Source organism: Lontra canadensis, unplaced genomic scaffold, assembly GCF_010015895.1.
Source record: "Lontra canadensis isolate GAN:19392208 unplaced genomic scaffold, GSC_riverotter_1.0 scaffold93, whole genome shotgun sequence".
Lineage (NCBI taxonomy): Eukaryota > Metazoa > Chordata > Mammalia > Carnivora > Mustelidae > Lontra > Lontra canadensis.
Genome location: NW_022631087.1, coordinates 144,881 through 164,089, shown reverse-complemented (window position 1 = coordinate 164,089; position 19,209 = coordinate 144,881). Strand labels below are relative to the sequence as shown.

The 19,209-nt window shown below is 43.8% G+C and overlaps 1 protein-coding gene across 1 annotated transcript; it reads right to left on the bottom strand.

Annotated features, from left to right (window-relative positions):
* Positions 1–14,082: 14,082 nt before the first annotated feature.
* LOC116854641 (40S ribosomal protein S15a-like) lies at positions 14,083–14,481 on the bottom strand. Its single transcript, XM_032836713.1, has one exon. The coding sequence runs from the start codon at positions 14,473–14,475 to the stop codon at positions 14,083–14,085; it is 393 nt and encodes a 130-aa protein (XP_032692604.1). The 5' UTR covers positions 14,476–14,481.
* Between the last annotated feature and the right edge of the window lie 4,728 nt (positions 14,482–19,209).

Here is a 19,209-nt window from a genome sequence, read left to right as displayed (position 1 = left end):
GTCTAACTGCCTAACTAAAATAACTATTTCTACAAGTAATATAAACTCAAAAATCCAAACGATACAGAAATATACAGATTAAAAGGGTCCCTCTCTCTCATTGTAGCATGCCCTGTTGGTTCCTTATCTGATATTCATTTCCCACTTCCTTCTTCCTAACAGGGCCTGGATTTTTTTTTTTTTTTCCAGTTTCTTATCCTTCCCACAATAGCCAAAGGATTCCAAGGAGGTCGGCAGTTGCTGAGTCTGAGATGTGGTTCTGATTGGTTTATTTTTAAATCAATCATCACGGTCTTGTCGGCTAGGACAAGAACATGCGACATATGTGACACATAGGGGACGTCACCTGCAGCATTTGTTCTTAAAAAGAGCGAATGCTTGTGGATGTCATGAGAATGTCCTCTCAGATCTGCAGCTGCAGGGAGCACTAGGGACTGAGCACGGCCGCAGGGTCTGAGCATCTGAACCAAGCTTCCTAGGGGCTGCTTCTGGCCATGATGAGAGTGTGGCAGGAATGCTAAGGCTTGTTTCTGGGAGACCTGGGGCTCCTCTGGCAGGTGACTTTGACCTTCTCTGCCAAGGATGGGCAGTTTGAATATTTCTCCTGAAACTACTGCACCGTCCCCCAGGAGGGGAGCTGCCCGAGAACAAAGCCTAATCACTGGGAAAAGCAAAGCTGAAAGATGGAAAGAACCTGGGTTCCCAGTGATGATCTGAGCTGCTGAGCTAATCAACCCCTGAATCCCTTTCCCCATGGACTTCTTGTTTTACAAGAGAATAAATTTCCTTATTATGTGTGCTACTGAGCTGGGGTTCTCTTTACTTGAAGCAGAAAGCATTGCCACTGATACAGTGGCAATTTCCCAGAAAGAAATTTTGGTAACAGTTTACTACGAACTTTTCTGGTACCTTTACCAACATACATACCATTTTGCAACTTGATTTATTTTGTAACCATGAATATACTATGTACATCCTTCCACATGGTTACATATATATCTTCCTTCAGCTTTTTCATGGTCACATAGAACCCTATATAGGGATGTGCCCTAATCGATGTGCTTTTATCCATAATCATTTATCTTCTACCCTTTTTCTGCATCAAAAGACGAGGAGAGACCCATTGGCGGAGCCCTCCCAAGAGATCAAATTACTACGTTCTTCCTCTTCCCATTAGAAATGAAGCCACGTTTAATGCAGGGGAAATATACTTTTAAATGAAGACCAAAGGCAGTCTGAGCAAATAAATGACTTAAGAACAAGAAAGGGCAGATGTTTTGTACAAGACAAGATCTCTCAGCAAGTCCATGTCGCAAAGATGCAGCCTGAGACTATGTGCAGAAGAGGGGGTATTCCAGACTCTTGTAGCCTCCGGAGTCTCCTTCTGCCCTTTCCTCTTCCCTTCCTTGCTGATCCACTCCGTTGACCCAAATTCCTTGTCCGCCTTCTGGCGTGCAGGGTCCTGGGGGCTCCCGAGGGAGGTGCGGAGTGAAGTTGGCTTAGCCGGACAAATCATCCTGCAGGAAGAGGCTGGGACGTGCGGGATGGGACGCGAGCAAGATGCGATCTGCTTGACCCGCCACTCCACCAGACGCCAGCCTGTCCAGCCTCCTAAAGCGTCTCCCCTAGGGCAACCGGCCCCGCCTCCAACAGGGCCAGGCCCCACCCAGGGCCCACCCCGTCTCCGCCCACCGCCCCGCCCCCTTCGTGGAATCCCGACCTCTGGCTCTGACGGTCCGCGTCCCTAATCGCTCCATATGGGGTTGTTTTGAGTCTGTAAACAAAAAAAGTGAAACAAAACGAAACTACCAGGACGGATTCATTGTAACGCGCTGTTATTGTTAGAGCCAAACAGCCAGTGCGGTTCACCTAAGATGAGCCTCCACCTTACCTTCTGAGACATGGAAAGGTCTTCAAATCCTGACCCCGTCACAAAGGTCTGACGTTGAAGACTCATCTCTGCACCCCGATTCTCACAGGAACTGCTTCTGGCAAGAACTACACTTCCTCGCCATCCCAGTATGCTTCCCACGTTCCGCCCCCTGATTGCAATCTCTCTCTATCGACCTCAAACTGGGCCCGCTCAGAGGCAGATTGTGTCTGGGTGGGGAGATAAAATCAGCTGGCTTGACTTTTTCTGAGCTTTTGTAGCCCCGTCTACCTGTTATGGCAAAATTAGAATAGCACCCAACCACTTCGCACATTAAATATACTTTTTGGGTTTTGCTGTAAATGTTATTTGATCAAAATGGAGACAAGTGAGTAGATTATGCAAGTGTTTATATAAAAAGAGGGAGAGACAAAGATAAATGTATATTTACTAATTTGGAACAGAAAAGGACAATAGAACAGTATGCTATCAAAAGGAACGGTTTTCTGTAGAAAAGGGGAAGAAACGAATTAGAACAGAAGTAAAAGCTGACGTCTTTGAGTATACCTTGTTTTGTAGATTCAAGGAACCATGTAATATTTTATATAACAGTAAAAAAAAGAATTTATAAAAAAGCAAGATCTAATACTGCAAGTGAGATTTTTAAATTGCCTGCGTAACCACACTGTGAAGAACTAAGACCAAGATAGCAACCAACACTCCTGGGGCACATTCAGAGGGTACTAGAGGACCAACTCATGATTCTGAAAACCAGTAAGTAAAAGGAAAGAATCAAACATTTCTCTTGCCTTTTCTGTACAAATGCTACTTCAGGGTAACCAAATAATTGATGATGGGGTATTTCCTTTTTATAGTATCCCAACTATTAGAGGAATGATAGAATTAAAATGTCACCATGTTTCAACTTTTAGTGAATTAATGGGTCTAGCCAACGATCACCAATATTTGCAAATATCTCAAAAAGAACAACAACCAGACAAGGTGTGGCCTGAGAGAGACACATCTGAAGGAGGCTTCAAAAATCCCGCATCTGAATCCAGTCAAGTGTCTGGACTGTTACTAGTTACAGTCACATGTTAAATGAGCCATAAGGTGCCCAATAGCAAAATCCAGACTATAGTAAACTCCACAGGACAAGCAAACATAGTTTATTCAACAAGAAAAACTGTAAGTAACAAGAAGAGAGATGAAGGCAAAAACCTAGATTAGAAGTATTCGAGATACTAATTTGCAGTGAGCTGATGTTATCTGGCTCCTGATTCAAACAAACTATTTAAAAAGTCAATTCTATAGTGCGTAGGTGGCTCAGTTGGTTAAGCATCTGCCTTCAGCTCAGGTCATGATCCCAGGGCATGGCAGGGCTCCCTGCTCAGCGGGGAGTCTGCTAGCCGTCTCCCTCTGCCCCTCCCCAGCTCACGGTCTCTCTCCTCTTTTGCTCACTCTCAAATAAATAAAATCTTAATAAAAAATAAAAAAGTCAATTCTATACATAAATATGAATGTTTTAACACTGGCTAGATATTTGATGGTATTAATTTTTTAAGTTGTTTTGGGGTTTTGAGGTTATATTTTTAAAACATTTAGAAATGTTGAAATATTTACAAGTGAAATGATAGGATGTCTGGCTCCCCCCCCCGCCACAATAATCCTGGGTGTAGGGGCAGGGGAAGGGGTAGAGGTAAAGGTGAACAAGAGTAGATGTGTGTTGATGACTGTTGAAGCTGAGTGGAAGGTACTGGGGTTCATTATATACTCTTTTCTTTACATTTGTATTTGCTTGGAAATTTCAGTGGTAAAAATGTTTTAAGAAATCCTTTGGAAAGAGTTCTTAGAATTTTGCTCTTATAATGACTTATGTTGAGTAACTCAGTTAATCTGGCTATGATTTGTTAGAAACCCATTCATAGTTTGGAATGCTCTCCAAGTGGGAGAGTAATGTAATGACAGCAGTTAGTGCACATCCAGTACTCAGAGTGTGCTGAGCTCAGTACCTTGCTTATCGAAATCTTGTCAATAGTCTTCCCATTTTTTCCATAGGACTACAGAAGAGGAGGAAACGGAAGCTCAGAGAGATTGGGTAACTTGCCAGAAGTCACACAGTCAATGGAGGCATTAGGATTTGAACAGAAGCAGTTTGGTTTCACGGTCCATGCTCTTAACCACTATGTTAATCTACGAATTATTTTCCAATAGAAGAACCTTTTTTTGAACACTGGATTGAACAGTTAATGAAGTTGACAAATGTGATACTTTGTACACATTTATTTAACATTTATTAACTTTTTGAGATTTTTTCCTTTGTATTTTAGAGCAATATTTTTTTCAAGGTCCCAAATATATTCATAGGCCCAACTATCACACAGGCCCTATCCCTGGAGCCTCTCCTGCGCAGCAGCGTATAAGAGAGCCTAGATCTAGGACAGAAATTGATGAATTACCAGTACTTGAGCCTGACCCTCTCGTCCTGCAGATCTCTGGGTTTGTTTGTTTGTTGGTTGGTTTGTTTTAAGATTTTATTTATTTGAGAGAGAGAGAGAGAGCACAAGCAGGCAGAGTGGCAGGCAGAGGGAGAGAAAGAGGCAGGCTCCCCGCTGAGCAGGTAGCCCAATGCCGGACTCTATCCCAGGACCCTGAGATCATGACCTGAGCCAAAGGCAGACACTCAACTAACTGAGCCACCCAGGTGTGCACAGCCCCTCCCTCCCCGCACCTGTTAGTTTAGTCTGTGCCTTAAGACTTTGAAAGGTTCTATCCAATGGGATTCCTGGCTCTAACTTCTATGTAGTGGTCAACGGTGTGTGGCAATAGCCTAACCAGTGGGCAATTACAAAAATAATTTTTTAATTAGGTCTTAAATCAGGCCTCCACATGGTCTGCCCATGGATTCCTCCAACACTGTAGACAGGCAGGGGAGTTAGGGGACCCTGGGCTCCCGCCTACCCCTCAGTCATCTTTTTGTGTCTTATCTTCCACTTGAGGTAGTCCTGTGCATTAATTTTAGTATCAGTTAATCTTCCGTAAAGGTTTTGAGCTGGGAGGAAGGAACAGAATGTACTTTTCCCTGGGCCCTCACCTGCTAGGGAGAACTACTAGCCACAAACACTCCTGAAAGATAGCTATGAAAATGGAATGAGCATGCATTCTAAGCATGATTTAATGAGAATTCTGTAATGCACCAAAAAATAAAAAGATAAACATAGATGGACTTAAAGACCAAAATGGCAGAACTTTGAACTTCCACATATATATATATATATTTTTTTTTTTAAGATTTTATTTATTTATTTGACACAGAGAGAGAGATCACAAGTAGGTGGAGAGGCAGGCAGAGAGAAGGGGGAAGCAGGCTCCCCGCCGAGAAGAGAGCCAGATGGCGATGCCAGGGCTTGATCCTAGGGCCCTGAGATCATGACCTGAGCCAAAGGCAGAGACTTAACCCACTGAACCACCCAGGTGCCCCTCAAAATGTATGTTTAAAAAACTTTATTGAGGGGCGCCTGGGTGGCTCAATTGGTTGAGTGTCTGCCTTCAGTTCAGGTCATGATCTCAGGGTCCTGGGATTGAGCCCTACATCGGGCTCCTTGCTCCGTGGGGAGCCTGCCTCTCCCTCTCTCTCTCTCTCTGCCTGCCTTTCTGCCTACTTGGGATCTCTCTCTCTGTGTCACATAGATAAATAAAATCTTCAAAAAAAATCTTTATTGATAGCAAGCCCGAAGGATTTTGGTTCTGTGGTCTCATGCCCAAGTGAATTGACAGCTCCAAAGGCTAAGCCTTCCAGCATTGATTCTCTCCTTTGTTAATGAATAAATAAAGTGCCTCTTGTTGAGTTGCCTCTCTTGGTCCCTGCATTACCCCTAGAACCTTAAGACTTCTCTGGAATTCAATAGTTGACCTGTTCAATCCTATCTAGTTTAGGAAATTTTAGAATGGCCCAAGGCAAATAAGACTCAGCCGCCAGAAACACAGCCTGGTATCACTGAGAAGAAAAACAAGAAAAGGACAAAGCCATGCTGCATTTTATCTTGCAAATATCTACGTTGCTATTTGCATCAAGCCAATTGAAAGAGGGCTGGTACGCAAATTAAGTTGCCTACGGTTTTTGTGAGAGAGGCCCGAGTGTGCTAGGCAAGGGTTTTCTGAGCATGGTGGTGGTATGGTATGGGGAGGGATGAGTTAAACTGAAAAATGAGATATGACAGGTGGAGGAAGCAGGGTGAGCCACCATGTTGCCCAACCATGGGGTGGGGGATGCCAGGCATTGGAGTCTGAGTGAATGTTGCCCCCTGGGATTGATTGTACAGTGCACTATGTGTGCCCCAGGACATGGGGTAAACACTCAGTAACCTCCAACCTCGCTGAATGTAAAGGATGGTTTCATCTTCTTTTAAATTCAAATCTAGAGATAAGATAAGCATTGCCTAAAGTGTGGCCCCTAGGCCGGTAGTCCTAGAGAAACGTTTTCCCAGAAAGGGGAAGGGCTGCAAGCCAATTAACCCCTCAAGAGAATCATAATGCACGTTATATAATACAGGCTCTAAAAAGTCCTGCAATTAAAAGAATTTTTTCTTCCACTTAGTTTTGAACTCAGAATTTCCCATCTCATTTGAACATAGGATTCTCCCTTCCCTCCCTTTTTGGAGAATATTTCTACAGACACTTAAGAAACGCTCTACCAGAGCATCTCAACGTGTGTAAACCGTGCTCTATTCACAATCCTCAAATCCAAATTTGAAGGCTGTTTTCTGAGTTTGCCCGTGGGAAAAAAAAATAATGTTATTCATTTATTCATTTATATATTCATTTAACTAACATTTATGGAGTGTCTATATTGGTCCCTATGCTGGGAATAACAAAAGATGCCCTAGCCTTGCAAGAAATCATGGTGAAGAGAAGACAGAATGCTGAGCAATTACAACACGACAGGAGGGACTGTGATAGAACGAGCACGTGCTGCCTCACACACGCCATCATTCACGTGGTCCTCGAGAGCCGCTGGGAGGGGGCAGGGAGAATCCGCCTGGCCAGGGTGTCTCAAGCTATTTGTGGTGGATATCCAGTTGGGTTTTGTGATCTTATGATTTATTATAAGTAATAGATATTTGGTCTTCCTAAAACCCTTAGAATTGTTTAAGTAATAAGAGGAGAAAAGCGTCTTGATGTTTGCAACCAAACCCCTTTCAAACACAGCTAAGTTTGTGTCATCGAGTGACTTTTGGAAAGCCCCTAAGGATGGGGGCTGGTTGCCAGGGGAACCAACCAGGTGGTTAGAGAGGTGCGACTCTCAGTGCAGCAACCACCCACCCCCACCCACCATCAGAGAGGAGAGAGGGGTGGAGATCGAAGTCAGTCCCCAACCGCCAAAGTTTAATCAATCAAGCCTATGTGTAATGAAGCCTTGTAAAAGCCCCAAAGGTGTGGGTTTGGAGAGCTTCCAGGTAGGTGACCATGTAGAGGTTCTGGAATATTGGTGCCCCTAGGGAGGTCACACCAGCTCTGTGTCCCTTCCCATGTAGCTTGCCCTATGCTTCTCTTCGCTCAGATGGTCCATCTCTTTCCTTTACAATATCTTCTATGATAAGCTACTAAATGTCAGTAAATGTTCCTTGAGTTCTGTGAGCTGCTCTAGCAAATTAACTGACCTCAAGGAGGTGGGGTCATGGAAATCTCCAATCTACAGTCCATGGTCAGAAGCACAAGTGACAACACGGACTTCCAACTGATGGACTGAAAGGGAGGAGAGACAGTCTTGTGGGACTGAGCTCTGCCCCTGAGGAATCTGACACTATCTTCCGGGTAAATGGTGTCAGAACTCAGTTGAATTGTAGGACACTCAGCTGATGTTGGAGAATTGCTTGTTGAGGTTGGAAACACACACACACACACACACACACACACACACACACACACAGTGGGGTTCTCTTTTTTAATCCACTGTGAATTGATACCTTTGCAAAAATACATTAAAAATGTATTACGAAGTCAGTGTGATACTGCCATAAAGAAAGACGTATAGACTAATGCAACAGAATTGAGAGTCCAGGAATAAACCTTCATGTTTATGGTTAATTGATTTTCTGTTTGTTGTTCCCGTGCCAAAACAGTTCGATGGGGAAACAGAACTCTTTTCAATAAATGGTGCTGGAACAATCGGATATTTACATGTAAAAGAATGAAGCTGGATACCTCCTGACAACATGCACAAAAATCAGCTCAATACTGTCTTAAATGCAAAAGCTATTTTTTTTTTCTTAAGGATTTTATTTATTTATTTGAGAGAGAGCACAAGCACAAGAGAGCACAAGTCGGGGTAGGAAGGAGCAGGCAGAGGGGAAGCAGACGCCTGCTGAGCAGGGAGCTGAACAAGACAGGGCTCCGTCCCAGGACCCTCAGATCATGACCGGAGCTGAATGCTGACGCTTAACCCACTGAGCCACCCAGGCGCCCTAAATGTAAAGGCTACTCTTAGAAGAAAATACAGGAGTAAATTCTGAAACCTTGGGTTAGGCAAGTTCTTCTTAATAGAGCACCAAAAATACACGTGACAAAAGAGAGAAAAAATAGTTAACTGTATTTCATTAAAATGAAAATCTGTGCTTTGAAGGACACCATCAAGAAAGTGGGAAAAAGGGTGCCTGGGTGGCTGTCATTAGGCGTCTGCTTTTGGATCAGGTCATGATCCCAGGGTCCTGGGATCAAGCCCCACATTGGGCTCCCTGCTCGGCAGGAAGCCTGCTTCTCCCTCTCTCGTTCCCGCTGCTTGTGTTCCCTTTCTTGCTGTGTCCCTCTCTGCCAAATAAATAAATAAAATCTTTTAAAAAAAGAAAATTAAATTTTAAAAAAAGTGGGGGAAAAAACCCCCATAGAGTGGAAGACAATATTTGCAAATCTCATATCTGATAGTGGATCTATACCCAGGATATACAAAGAATTCCTACCACTCAATAATAAAAAGGATAAATAACCTAATTTTAAAAATGGGCAAAGGTCCAAATAGACATTTCTTGAAAGAAGATATGACGAGGGCCAAAGATAGGAGCAGGGTTTAGGAAAACTGATAGGAGACAAGGTATTTCCCCCACGTCTGCAACATCAGGAAACCATTAGCTCCCCGAGACCTCAAGGAACAAGGAGATTGAATAAATAGTTCCAGAATCTATGGAGAGTAGCAGATGGAAGGGGCTGCCCAGACAGGAGTGTGCTCCTGTAGGAGGGGGCAGCAAACCCGCTGCTTCCAGCAGGAAAGAATGGGGGAAATAAAAACCCAGCCCCAGTCTTCCTACCTTTGATCTCTTGCTAGGACCTCCCGCATTGGCAAACCTAATCGTGAGCATGAGTTCCACAGTTGGAAGAATGTGGTGGAAACAGGCCTGGGCTGGGTGAGTAAGTGATTTAGGGAGTAGGAGGCAGAGGTAACACGTATGCATGGGCTATGGATATGGAAGATTGAAATGAAACAAATATTAAAGTGAGTGGCAGGGAATGTAGGAACAAAGCATATGGCTGATTTGGATGGGATAACATTCTCTCTCTGAGCACCAAGATGTTCTCCAATGGGCAGATCCAAGGGGCAGTTCAGTTTGGGGCAGAAGTGACCCCGAAACTGTTGCATAGGCTGCTGACTTAATAGGTTTCAAGCATTGCTTTCAGCCGGAGTCAACAGGCTTTTTCTTAAAGGAACACGTGGGGAAGTGTTTTAAAGTTCTCAACACAACTCCTCAGTGGCCACAGCCATAGATAATACATGATGAATCACGTGGGCATTTCAACACAACTTTCTTTATACACACGGGCAGCAGGCCTGCAGGCCCTCGTTTGCCAACCCCTCCCCTGGACCCCTCGGAACGTTTTCATCATTTTGCCTTCAGATGGGTTTGAATGAGCTTTTTTCCGGTCTGGCTTCCGACAGATAAGTGGCTGGACCTCTTTTGGAGAACCACCAATGAATGGGACAGAAGAGTGGGCTTGAATTCCTATGGTGGTGTGAGGAAGAAGGTGCTTGTAACTGACCAGCCACTAAGAAGGGAGGTGGGGCAGGGATTTCCATCTCCAACACCTTGATTTCAAATATTTTCCTGAAAAAATGTTAGTTTAAAGGAAGGTTTCCTTTTCTTGCCGGGAACATACCCTGGTTTGGTGAAATGAAGATGAAATCACGCAAACCTGTTCCTTTCTCACTGTTTGGCCTCATGGAGATGAGGGAACCATCTCGTGGGTAACCAGAGGTATGATTATTAAACGTTGGAAATGAAAGGCCAGTTCACAGTCTCTCCCCCCACCCCGGACTCCTTTCAGCGCATCTCTCATTCTCTGTGTACTGCCACCTCCCTTGGCTCTCTCTTGGATACGAGCCAGCATCGTCTCCCTCCTTATAAGCTCTGTAATGATTTCTTGTGCAGTGCGCATCACCCACAACTGTGGTGGAGAGGTGGGTATATATGTTAATCCAGATGAAAGGAGCTAGCAAGCAGCATTGCAAGGGTCAAAATTAACTTCTCCTTTGTGGTTATTATTCCTGGAACATTGCTAGGCACAGGGTGCATTACTCAGGACTTATTTTCAAGGGAGGAAAACCCAACTTGGACTGGCGTAGACAACATGTAGAACCCAAAACCAGACCTCTTAGAGACCCTCCTCTGTTTCTCCTCTCTGCTTCTCTATTTGTGTGCTGCCTCTCCATGGGGCTGGTGGCCAGGCACATGACAGCCACCAGGCCCGCTCCTTTCAGCTTTGATACCAGAGAGAGAGAGCGACACCTGCTTGCCTTGGTGTCAAGTTTACAGTCCTGGGTAAGGAAGGGTTTTTATTTGGGGTAGTTGGAGGTCAAACTAGCATCGGTGGACAAAACTCAGGCCTGTCATCAGAGCTCAGTCAGTTTGCATGAATGCAAGGAATAGCGTTATAGAGGCAAGGGGTTGGGGGCTGAGGCAAATGAAAGAAACCATCACCCCAAAACAACTTAAATTCTTCCCTCCCCACCCCCAGTCAAGGTGTTGGAGAGGTCCAATGAAGATATGTGTGCTGCCTCCAAAGACCACATGGGTTGGGAAAGGAATTCATAACCTTTGAGCTAGAAGATCTCAAGAATTTCTTAGCAATTCAGCAAATCAATCTGTGCCATTGACAGTAAGCAAACAAAGGTGGGAGAGTCCTTTCCAGGCAACACAATGCTATTTCATGATTTTTGGAAGGATAATTAAGGCAGGGAATGTGCCAAGTTGGGAGGGACATCCTTTAGATTTCATAAAACTCAGCAACTTCTCAGAGTGCGGTCATAAATGCCTTTTAAAAGGACTATCACTCTAGGCTCAGAAAGTTCAGTCATGTAAATCTGGTCTGTGCTTATACTTTTGTATCCTTTAATTGGGTTGGGCTCTCATTGAACTCCATCAGTGTCAAGTCAAATGTATGGGTGCTGGAATTGTCTCTCGCTCGGAGACAGGGGAGGTATTAGAGTCCTGAGGACAGGTGATCATAACCTCCACAGAACCTGCCAGATAACTTTGTCCAGGTGCTTGTCAGTGGCCAAAGCTTTCCAGGTGGAATTACTTATAATGCAAACCGAAAATAAGCTTAGGTACCCATAAAGCAGGAACATAAAGAAATGAGACCCATGAAATGAGGGGAGAATATTTGGGAGGAAGAATATGATATTGAAAAACATATCAAGGTGCCCATTTTGGAGAGACCCAGAACTTTTGGGGATTTTATCCACATATTTTTCAGTGAAGCGTCTTTTTTATTTTGAATCATATATGGGAGACGTAGCATCATAATCCTTTTGGTGCTTAGAGCCACTAAAAGAGCTCATGGGATGCCTGGGTGGCGCAGTTGGTTAAGCATCTGCCTTTGGCTCAGGTCATGATCCCAGGGTCTGGGGATGGAGCCCAACATGGGGGCTCCCTGTGCCACTGGAAGCCTGCTTCTCCCTGTGCCTCTGCCTGCCGCTCCCCTGCTTGTGCTTGTGCTCTTGCTCTCTGTCAAATAAATAAATAAAACCTTAAAAGGAAAAAAAAAGCTTATTAGGAGCTGTCCTGGACCCAGAGGTGGGAGGGAGGTCGGTGGCCTCCTATTTCCTCCCCTCCAGGGACCTCCCTCAGCAGTTTCTTCCCCTCTGGGGCTCAGCCTGCCTCATCACCCCTCCCTGGTAGGACCATTCCCTAAAGTCCCTATTAAAATTTACTGCCCTTTTATTCCTTCCCCAGGCACCTCTAATCCACAGTGATGATGGTGTTAATGATGACATAGCATATAAATTACTCCCATAACTAGGTAACTAGATAACCTTTAAAGATGGCAGGATTCCAATGTAATAAAGAAATATTAAAAGCTGTTACACTTCCTAAGGAGTCACATTCATTCTCAGTTTTGATCTTTTTTTTTTTTTTTTTTAGTTGTCCCCATCTCAATAATTCTAACAATGGTAACAATGGCTAACAATTTGGGGCATTTTTCAATGTTTCAATGTTTCAATTTTCAGGCACTCTTCTAAGCTCTTTACACTAACTCATGCCTCCCCACAAGCCTGAGTTATGTGGTTATCTCCAAAATGGATGGGGAAAGGCATCACTTCACAGATAAGGAGATGAGGCATGCAGAGGTTATGGAGCCTGTGGACGTGAGGTCACCCACCGGTAGCTGATCGCACCAGGATATCATACCAAGGAGTCTAGCTCCAGAATCCTCCACGCGAGTTAGCCAATCCAATAACTCAAAAGTAAACCATATTTCTTCACTGTTCTTTTTTGGCACAAAAATGTTCTAAGTCTAGAAAAAAAATGAAACAGGATGAAACCAGAGAGAGAGACAAACGGTAAGAGACTCTTAATCTTAAGAAACAAACTGTGGATTGCTGGAACAGAGGGGATAGGGGGGATGGGGTAACTGGGTGATGGACTTTGGGGAGGGTATGAGTTGTAATGAGCACTGGGTATTCTATAAGACTGATGATTCACAGACATGTATCCCTGAAACAAGTAATACATTACATGTTAATTAATTGAACTTAAATTTTAAAAAATATTCTCCCTCTAAAATGTATTGCCAGTCCATCTACTACTCTCCATCTCTCTATCTCCAGCACCGCCACCAAAGAAGAAACCACCATAAGATATCATCAAGAAGTGAGCTCTCCCAGAACAGGGTCTTGGTCTTGTTCCTCTCTGTCTCCCCGGGGGCTGGCCAACACATTGTAGACATTCAATAAAGATGGACAGTGTAAATTATTTCCTAACTGAAATCAAGGAGCATGCATTGAACACCTATTCAGTTTTTCAGAGAAAACTGTTGATTCTCAACAGATTTACTTGCAGGTTTTCCCTTGCAAGTGTTCATATAAATATATAGACTTACAAAATTGGGATCGTATCATGTATCTTTTTGTAGTTTGCTTTGTTCTCAATGTTGTATTCTGAACATCTTCCCGTGTTATTAAAAGTTCTTAAACTTTTTAAGTAGTATAACATTCTACTACTTCAGAAACCCAGTTGTATTAGTTATCTATTTCTATGTAACAAATTACCCCAAAACTCGATGGCTTAAAACAACAAACGATTATTACCTCACAGTTTCTGTGGGGCAGGAATCTAAAGTGGCTTTGGCTCAGGGCTTCTCAAAGAAGCAACCAGGATGTTGGGTGGGCTGCGGTCATCTCAGGGTTCAAACAGGGGAAGACCCACTTCCAAACTTACTTGGCTATTGGCGGAATTCAGTTCCTTGCTGGCTGCTGGTTGGAGACATCGGCTCTTTCTCCCACCATTGGCAGATAGGTGAAGACACAGACATCTATAGGTATCTGTTTATCATCTATCTGAAGAGAAAATGAGAAAGGGTACTCAAGAAAACTCAGTCTTTTTATAATCTAATTGTGTCTGATGTACTCTGTTTATTAGAAGTGAATCAGTTAAGTCCAACCCACACTCTAGGGGAGGGAATTACACAAAAGTGTGAATGCTGGGAGGTGGGGATCACTGGGGGCCATTCTGGAGTCTGCCTACTACATAGTTTTTCCCCAGTTTTTTCTACTGCTAACATGCTCTTCTGAATATCTTATTCCCTGCATTACATATTATTTTCTTATGACACATTTATTGACTAGAAGGGTAAAAACTTTTTTTTTTTAAAGGTTGGTTGATTGATTGATTGATTTTTTTTGGTCCATTGAGGCATTTTATTTGCACGTATGTATCACGTCCCTAGAAAAAGAATCCCAGGATTGTCCCCCCTGTGTGTTTTCGTCTTGCCTCTTCATGGCCCATGAGGCCAGCTGAGGTTGTCAGTACGATGAAACCAAACTGGTGGGACGGGAACAGGTTATTCTGCCATTTTTCTAGATCTTTCAGTTGTACATCAAATCTGGGGCTGATCACTCCACATTTGTTCAACCTGCCTGTGAGGTTCACAGCAATTTTCCCCGCTCTGTGAGCATCAGTGATTTCGAATTTGCTGGTGTAACCGTGCTTCATCATCACCATGAGAAACCGGACAATGACTTTGGAGCATGGCCTAACAAGAACCAGGCGGTTGCCTCTCTTTTCAGCATTGTTAATGCTCTTGAGAGCATCTGCCAGGGCATTCATGCGCTCCATTATGGCGGCAAGGAAAGATGGCGGAAAGAGCAGATTTATTTATTTATTTTAGAGAGAGAACAGGAGCAGGGTTTGGGGGAGGGGAAGAAGGAGAGGGAGCAAAGCAGACTTCCTGCTGAGTACGAAGCCCCACATGGGGCTCCATGCCTGGACCCTGAGATCAAGACCTGAGTGGAACACTCCACAGCCCAAATGCCTGGAAGGGTAAGAACATCCCAAAGTCTGCCAATGCATGCTGACTGCTAACTGCTTTCTAGAAAGCTTCTCATCCTCTGTGGATGGGAACACTCATTTCACCATGTCTTCATCATCTTTGTTGTAAAATTCTTTGCTCGTTTAAAGGATTTCTTTTTCTTTCAATTTGCATTTGAAGGTAAGCCTTCCCCCTCCAGACAAGTTTATTAGCCATTTGTATTTTTTCTCTTATGAGTTTTCTATCTTATGTCCTGTACTTATTTTTTTTTAAAGATTTTTATTTATTTATCTGACAGAGAGAGAGACAGTGAGAGAGGAAACACAAGCAGGGGGAGTGGGAGAGGGAGAAGTAGGCTTCCCACTGAGCAGGGAGCCCAATGTGGGGCCTGATCTCAGGATCCTGGGATCATGACCTGAGCCGAAGGCAGACGCTTAACCAACTGAGCCAGCCAGGCACCCCTATACTTATTTATCTATTGAAGATTTAGGGCTTTTCTCATGAATTTGTATATGTTTCACACATAAAGATATTAACAATGGCCAGAATTTTGGGGGGGGTAATGGTTTTCCTGAGATATCATTTACAGACACCACAATCAATTTTAGCACATCTTCATCACCTCAGAAAGAAACCCCATACCCTATAACCACCACTTCTTACTTTCTCCTCCCCTCTTACATCCCTAAGGGCCCACTAATCAAATTTCGGTCTCAATGGATTTGCCTACTCTGGATATATATATATATATATATATATATATATATACACATACATATATATATACACGTATATATATATGTGTATATATATATATTTTAAGATTTATTTATTTATTTGACTGACAGAGATCACAAGTAGGCAGAGAGGCAGTCAGAGAGAGAGGGGGAAGCAGGCTCCCTGCTGAGCAGAGAGCCTGATGTGGGGTTTGATCCCAGGAACCTGACATCATGACCTGAGCCGAAGGCAGAGGCTTTAACCCACTGAGCCACCCAGTTGCCCCTATATTTATTTTATTTTTAAAAATATTTATTTATTTATTTATTTGAGAGAGAGAGAGAGAGAGAGACCATGTGGGGGGGAGGGGAAGAAGGAGAGAATCTCAAGCAGACTCCCCGCTGAGCAGGGAGCCAGAGTTGCCACTTGATCCCACCACCCCAAGATCACAACCCCAGCCAAACCCAAGAGTCAGATGCTCAGCCAACTGAGCCCTGGAGGCGCCCCTATTCTGGGCATTGAATGTGAATGAAATAACCTACTCTGTGATCTTGTGTCTGGTTTCTTTCCCTTTAATAATGTTTTCAAGGTTCATTCATTTCACTGAACTTCACTCCTTTCTGTGGCTGAATAATGTTTCATCGAAATGGATAGACCACACTCTGTTTATCCATTCATCACTGGATGGACATTTGAGTTATTTCCTCTTTCTGGCTATATGAATAATACTGCTATGAACCTTCGTGTATGAGTTTTTGTGCAGATATATTTTTTTCACTTTCCTTGGGTGTATACCTAGGAATTAGAATTGTGGGGTCAGTTGGTAACTCTATGTTGAACTGTTTGAGGAACCGCCAGACCCTTTTCCCCAGCGGCTGCCCGGTACTGCACTTCCGCCAGCAGCGTAGGAGGGCTCTGATTTCTCCCCATCCTCAACAACACTTGCTACTGCTTATCTTTCTTGTTATCGCTAAACTAATGAGTCTGAAGTAGTATCTTATTGTAGTTTTCATGTGGATTTCCCTTACAGTCAATGTTGTTGAGCATCTTTTCACGCGCTTGTTGGCCATCTGTATATCTTCTCAGAGAAATGTCAGTTCAGATCCTGTGAACTGGAAGGATTTTATTGGAGGGATTGGGGCCAGAAGGAACCTGCAGTGGGGCGAGACCGAGACAGAGTGGTAGATTTGGGACTTGGTTCCCCCGCATCCAGCTGTGTGATTTCTGGGTTTCTGCAGCTCTTTGCCCGTTTACAAGTCTTTTAGATGGGGATAATAATAACCCCTATTTCATGAGGTCATTGTGGGGCTGACATGAGAAAACAACACATGTAGGATTTTGCAGAGCACCTGATGCACTGAAAACACAAAATGAATGGGAACTCTTCTCATGGTTTGTAAAGGTAACATGATAAGGACTGTGTTTCAGGAAGATTAATCTGGGCATGCTGTTATAGTAGATTAAAGATAGATTGCAGACAGAGTCGCCAGTGCAGAGGAGACCCAACAGTTGAAGCAAAAGGACGTTTTCTGGGTTTCTTTCCCTATTAAAGACAAGTTTTCCTCTAGTCCATGGCCTGAGCAGCCCTAGAAACAAGGGATCTTGTTGGTTTCTCAGGTTGATCAGAGATATTTTCAAAACCATTTAATTAACTCACTAATCCAGGGGGAAATAGTGATGAGTATGTTTTGAATATTTTGATTAACACTTCATAATAACTTGAAGAATTTTAAATATGTTTTATGAACTGTTTCTCCAGAGAGAGATGACATATCAGGCTTTAGTAATTTCAGGGTCATTTACATTATCAATTAAAATACAGCTTTATCCAATGCCTGCTCATGCATTCAATTCTATACGGACCTATAGAGCTCCCAGTACACGCCAGGCACTGTTCTAGCACCAAGTATACAGTGGTGAACAAGGTCTTTGCACTCAAAGAGTTCATATCTTAATAAGGTGAAATATTGGGGCGCCTGGGTGGCTCAGTGGGTTAAGCCTCTGCCTTCGGCTCAGGTCATGATCCCAGGGTCCTGGGATCGAGCCCCGCATCGGGCTCTATCCTCGGCAGGAAGCCTGCTTCCCCTCCTCTCTCTGCCTGCCTCTCTGCCTACTTGTGATCTCTCTCTCTGTCAAATAAATAAATAAAATATTAAAAAAAATAAGGTGAAATATTAAAAATCTATTCAGTCAACAAATATTTATTGAGCACCTACTATGTGCTCAGGATGCATTGGTGAACAAAATGAGCAAAAATCCTTGTCCTCATAGAACTTACATTCTAATGGGAAGCGATAGAAAATAAGCCATTAGCAAAATAAATGAGGAAACTCTATAGTTTGTAAAAGGTGATAAGTATCATTGGAAAAGAAAATAAAGCAGTTAGGGGAGAGTGAGGATAGGGAGCTAGAATTGCGACTTTTTTTTTTTTAAAGATTTTATTTATTTATTTGACAGACAGAGATCACAAGTAGGCAGAGAGGCAGGCAGAGAGAGAGGGGGAAGCAGGTTCCCCGCCAAACAGAGAGCCCGATGCGGGGCTCAATTCCAGGACCCTGAGATCATGACATGAGCCGAAGGCAGAGGCCTAACCCACTGAGCCACCCAGGTGCCCCTAGAATTGCGACTTTTAGATCAGGGTCAGCCTCATTGAGAAATGGAAAGAGCTGAGAGAATGAGCTATGTGGATGTCTGAGAGAAGAAGGTACAAGGCAGATGGGACAGCAAATGCAAAGGTCGTGAGGCAGGAGCATTCCTATTAGAAATAAGGAGGAGAAGGGGAGTGAGCAAAGGAAAAAGTAAAAGTTAGAGGGAGAGTGGAGAGGGGATAGATCATAGATCCCATAGGGCCTTGCCTAGTGAAAAGGCCACCATTCATTTCTGAAAGAAACAAATAAAAAGTGCAGAATATATTTCTTGCTAAGCAAAGAACAACCGCATTGTAAGGCAGAGCCTGTGAACAATGAAATCTGTGGACTTACGTGGTGTTTTGGAAAGTGTGGGTTCAGAGATTCCCACTTTTTGAAGCTGGACTGTTTGGGGAATGAGTCGACCTTTAGCTAAGGAAGCAGGATTACTGGAGTGTGGCTGTCACTGATTGGCTGACTTTCTGAAGCGGGGAGCTGTCACCGAGTGAGAGGTTGTCACTGATTGTTGAAAAGATTCTGGTTGTTAGTTGTACTACGACCAAAGAACAATTAATCTTTTCCTTTGTTCAACTTAGAATGAACACACTTGTCACCCTCCGCTTTGCAAGCCCACCCTAAAAGCTTTGTCGTTTACTCTGAGAGAACCTGGGAGGTACTGGAGGATTTCTGAGCAGAAGGGTGACAGGATCTCATTTACATTTTTAGAGAATCACTCTGGCTGCTGTGTAGGCAAGGGGGGTAGTAGGGAGACAAGTTAGAAGGTCACTGCCGTCATCCTGGCAAGAGGAGATATGGCTTGAACCATGGTGGTAGTCATGGGGGAAAATGGGAAGGGCCCGCATTTTGGATATATTTACAGACCATAAATAAACAAGACAATCCAGTTCGGCTGAGTAGATTGGCGTGAAGAGAACAGTGTTTACCTTCACATGAGGTGACATGACTAGATGACATTACAGAGTAACCAGGTGGGGCTACTTTAGGAGGGGTGAGGGAGAGCCTCTTTGAAGAATAAGACCTCAAAGATGAAAAGGAGCCATGAAGACCTTAAGACAAGAGCCATGTGTGTGTGTGGCAGAGGCAAGACCAGTGTGTGTTGAAGGTGGAAGGGGGTAAGGATGGAGGCGTAAGTGGGGGAGGGAGAGAAAAGCAGAAGCCAGATCCTTCCAGGCCTCG